Source organism: Impatiens glandulifera, chromosome 3 (assembly GCF_907164915.1).
Source record: "Impatiens glandulifera chromosome 3, dImpGla2.1, whole genome shotgun sequence".
NCBI lineage: Eukaryota > Viridiplantae > Streptophyta > Magnoliopsida > Ericales > Balsaminaceae > Impatiens > Impatiens glandulifera.
Window position 1 is genome coordinate 46,631,491 of NC_061864.1, and position 4,179 is coordinate 46,635,669.

At 35.7% G+C, this 4,179-nt stretch overlaps 1 protein-coding gene across 1 annotated transcript; it reads left to right on the forward strand.

The window, feature by feature from the left end:
- Positions 1–672: 672 nt before the first annotated feature.
- On the forward strand, positions 673–3,641 carry LOC124930281 (polyadenylate-binding protein 2-like). Its single transcript, XM_047470637.1, has 7 exons — positions 673–949; positions 1,384–2,162; positions 2,255–2,332; positions 2,435–2,524; positions 2,632–2,949; positions 3,129–3,341; positions 3,432–3,641. Exons 1-7 carry the CDS (start codon positions 673–675, stop codon positions 3,639–3,641), a joined length of 1,965 nt encoding a protein of 654 aa, XP_047326593.1.
- The last annotated feature ends 538 nt before the right edge of the window (positions 3,642–4,179 follow it).

Consider the following 4,179-nt stretch of genomic DNA (forward strand, 5'->3'; position numbering starts at 1 on the left):
TGTTACGTTTTTTAGATTTTTTTTTTATTTTATCTATTTTTTATAAGTTCTTTCTCTATTATTTATATCACTATTATTTTAATCATTAAATTACTTATTTTATTAATTAAAATATTAAAATATTATTACTTTATTTAAATTTTTTTTTTTAATATTTTAATCATTAAATTTACATTATAATTATTTAAAAAATTAAAACCCCAAATAACTTTTATTTATTTATTAATAAATATCCAACCAAGTATTATATATATTTATATATATTAAAAGTAAAAAAGAAGTTATAACGTACAAGGTGCTTTGACAAGTCTTCACCCACACGTGCGCCTTATTCAAAGCGTCGTCTATCATCGTACTAAGAAACCGCCGGTTCAAAAAATACCGGTCTGGTCTGCTTATAATTCTCTTTTCTTAAAACAGATCCGTACTTCTGTTTCTTTTTCCCTCCCACATTCTCTCTCTATACATATATGTTTGTGACTCACTGCCATGCCCTGGTCATCAGTTCTTCCCTAAAATACTCCACATAAAAAAGTTTCCATCTTTGTTAACAAAATTCGATCTCTAACCCTAGACGAGTTCTAAGATACCATATTACTCTTTCCCATTCGTCGGCCTCCTTTCATTTCCTTTTCTCACACTCAAATTCTCCATAAATCTATTAAGTTTCAAATGGGAACGGCGGTTCCGCCGTTATCGGGTGTACATCAGGTTTCGGGAGCGACGCCGCCTCCCACGCCTCATACAGCAACGATACAGACGTCTCCGGGAGGTCCTTTCTCCAATGCGTCGTTGTATGTAGGCGATCTGGATCAGACAGTGAGTGATAGCCAATTGTATGATCTCTTTAGCCATGTTGCTCCGATTCAATCTGTTAGGGTTTGTAGAGATCAGACAAGAAGAACCTCGCTTGGATACGGCTACGTCAATTTTAATACCAGTCAAGATGGTCGGTCAGCCGTTGCCTGTTAATTTTTTGTTTGATTGAATTTGATTTGATTTAACGTGGATCATAATGATTGTTTACGTTCAGAATTGTCTTCTTATTATGAGATTTTGAATTTTCTGATGTAATGCAGGGAGCGATCATGTATGATCTGTCGTTTTATCTATGCTTTTATATGTAATTTTATCTGTTAATCATGATGTTTTGGCCAGATTTGTTTTCCAGTGCAATGTCTATGAACTGATCATTCTGATTCTTATTAAATGTAATATATGAATTTGAAGTTAAATAGGAATAACCAGTTTTTCATGAATTAGGTTTCTCTACTTATAGGGACACAAATATTTTTCTTTTGCATTGTTTTCATTTAATTGTTCCAAATTTGATTTGCTTGAATCTTATACTGTGCATTCTTTAATGTTTATCTAATATCTCAGCTGCCCATGCGAAGGAGGTCTTGAATTTCACTCCAGTAAATGGTAAACCAATTCGAATCATGTTCTCTCATCGAGATCCTAGTATGAGGAAGAGTGGACAAGCTAATGTTTTCATCAAGAACTTGGACCCATCGATAGATAATAAGGGGTTGTATGACACTTTCGCTAGATTTGGTCCGGTTCTTTCTTGTAAAGTTGCTGTTGATTCTAATGGTCAGCCGAAAGGGTATGGTTTTGCCCAATTCGAACAGGAGGAAGCTGCACAGGCTGCGATAGTTCAGTTGGATGGAATGTTGATGAATGACAAAAAAGTTTATGTAGGTCTTTTTATCCGTCGCCAAGATAGGAATGGAATGAATAGATCCTCTAAGTTCACTAATGTTTACGTGAAGAATTTTTCTGAAACCACCACTGATGATGACCTGATGAAAACCTTTAGCAAGTATGGACCGATCACGAGTGCAATTGTTATGAGGGATCCGAATGGAAAGTCCAGGTGTTTTGGATTCATCAACTTCCAAAGTCCTGATGATGCTGCTGCAGCAGTGGAAGGTTTAAATGGGATGAACTTCACTGATGACAGGGTTTTATTTGCCGGGAAGGCTCAAAGGAAAGCTGACCGTGAAGCAGAGCTGAGAGCAAGATTTGAACAGGAAAGGAACAGTAGATTTGAAAAACTGCAAGCTGCTAATTTATATCTGAAAAACCTTGATGAAGGCATCAATGATGAGAAGCTGAAGGAGATTTTCTCAGAGTTTGGAACTATAACGTCATGCAAGGTATGTATCATGTATATATGTAATGTATAGATAACATCGAGTTTATGTACATTAGTTTTTTGCACTTTATTATTTTGTTTAATTTATTTCAGGTCATGCTTGATCAACAAGGGGTTAGCAAAGGCTCTGGTTTTGTGGCATTTTCTACAACAGATGAAGCTACAAGAGCTGTAAGTTCTCCTTTATTCTGTAGAACTGTGTAATCAATCAATCAATCATGTTCTTAATTTCCATTCAAATGTTGATGATGACTTCAATTTTAATTACGTCAGATGGATGAAATGAATGGAAAGATGATTGGGAAAAAACCATTATATGTTGCTGTGGCCCAACGCAAAGAAGAAAGAAGGGCTAGGTTGCAGGTATGTATATGTGTATCTTAAAAAATCGAGAATTTGGGTGTTCTCAAGCATTGTTTTTCTCTTGTTTAATGTATTTATGAATTTGTTATTATAATATATATTTTCAGGCACAGTTTGCTCAAATCCAGTCACAAGGCAATATTAGTCAATTGGGTGCAGGGATGCATGGATTTCACCACCCAGGAGGGACGAGGGTTGGTAATTCTCAACATCAACTGTATTTTGGGCAAGGCATGCCAGCCGGCATACTTCCATCTCAGGCTGGAGGGGGCTACAGCTTCCCCCAACATCTCGCGCCTGGTATTCGCCCTCCTCCAGGTGTTCCCCAAAACTTCTTTTTGCCATACCAACTTCCAAGACATGGCATGCCCCAACAACCACCTGCCCAGAGAAGTCCAAGGAGATCTGGAAATAACCAACAGCAGGTGCAAATACTAAACATTAGTAGTAGTTGTAAATGAATTTTGATTATTTCTAGTCATTTAAAAGTTATGTTTAATTTTACTATAAAGATTTTTTTTATTAGAGGGTAAAACATAAAATTAGCATAGGCCAATTTAGACTGTTGTCTTCTCATATGGGTTTGTTGTTACTTTTTTTTCAGTCAATCCATCGCAACTCAAACCAAGGATTTAGATACATGCCTATAGCTAGAAATGGAACTGATCATGGTCTCATGTCTCCTATGACGACACAAATGCACTTTGATGCTTCTGTGATGCCTGCAACTCCTTCTGATGTTCCACTTCGAGCTCCAATGTCAATGTCCATGCTTTCTTCTTCTTTGGCTTCTGCTACTCCCGAAAATCAGAGGGTGGTAAGTTTGTTTATTTCTTTTTGTTTTGATGATATGATTGATACAAACAAATAGTATTGTTTCCTGATTTATTGATGGAAATGACGACAGATGCTTGGAGAACAATTGTATCCGCTTGTGGAGCAGCTTGAGCATGAAAATGTTGGGAAGGTGACTGGTATGTTGTTGGAAATGGACCAAACAGAAGTGCTGCACCTCATAGAGGCTCCCGATGCTCTGAAAAAGAAAGTTGGTGAGGCTATGGATGTCCTTCGTTCAGCCACACCGGAGTCTGAGATCACATTGGATCTCTATCCTTGAATGAATGAAGCTTTAAGTTGCTTTCTTCCTTTATTTAATCTAAATTAGACGTTTTGGAAGCATAAAATTATTATGGAATTTGGGTATTATGATATGACGATGAATTTGGTCTTGCCATTAATTTATAGGACAAAGTCACTTCCTGGATTACTTAGATAATTTTTTTTTACTTAAGGATATTCATTATTTTATTGTCGATTGGCTTATCTCATATATATATATATATATATATAAATAAATGATAGTAGGTAGAGATAATTTGACCGAGATTCAAGAATATGTTGAGTAAAAAATTCTTGGAAACCCTAAAGAAATCTATGTTGCCCAATCAAAGAGTCACCAACTTCACTTCAATTACGTAGTCAACTCCAAAGAACACAAAAGTACAGACTTTCTTCATAATATAGTACAGACTTTCTTCATAATTTTAGGAACATGTATAATGCAATACAAATTTGAGTGAATGATTTTTTCTGCTTCAACAAATGTTACTTATATTTTTAGGTAGGAAAGAAAAGAATTTTTAGGTATGAAAGCG

Excerpts from the sequence above, each read along its gene's own strand:
- LOC124930281 (XM_047470637.1), top strand. The coding sequence starts at position 673 with ATGGGAACGGCGGTTCCGCCGTTATCGGGTGTACATCAGGTTTCGGGA. Across the intron at positions 2,163-2,254 it reads GAACTATAACGTCATGCAAG|GTCATGCTTGATCAACAAGG; the intron begins GTATGTATCATG and ends AATTTATTTCAG. Across the intron at positions 2,525-2,631 it reads AAAGAAGGGCTAGGTTGCAG|GCACAGTTTGCTCAAATCCA; the intron begins GTATGTATATGT and ends ATATATTTTCAG.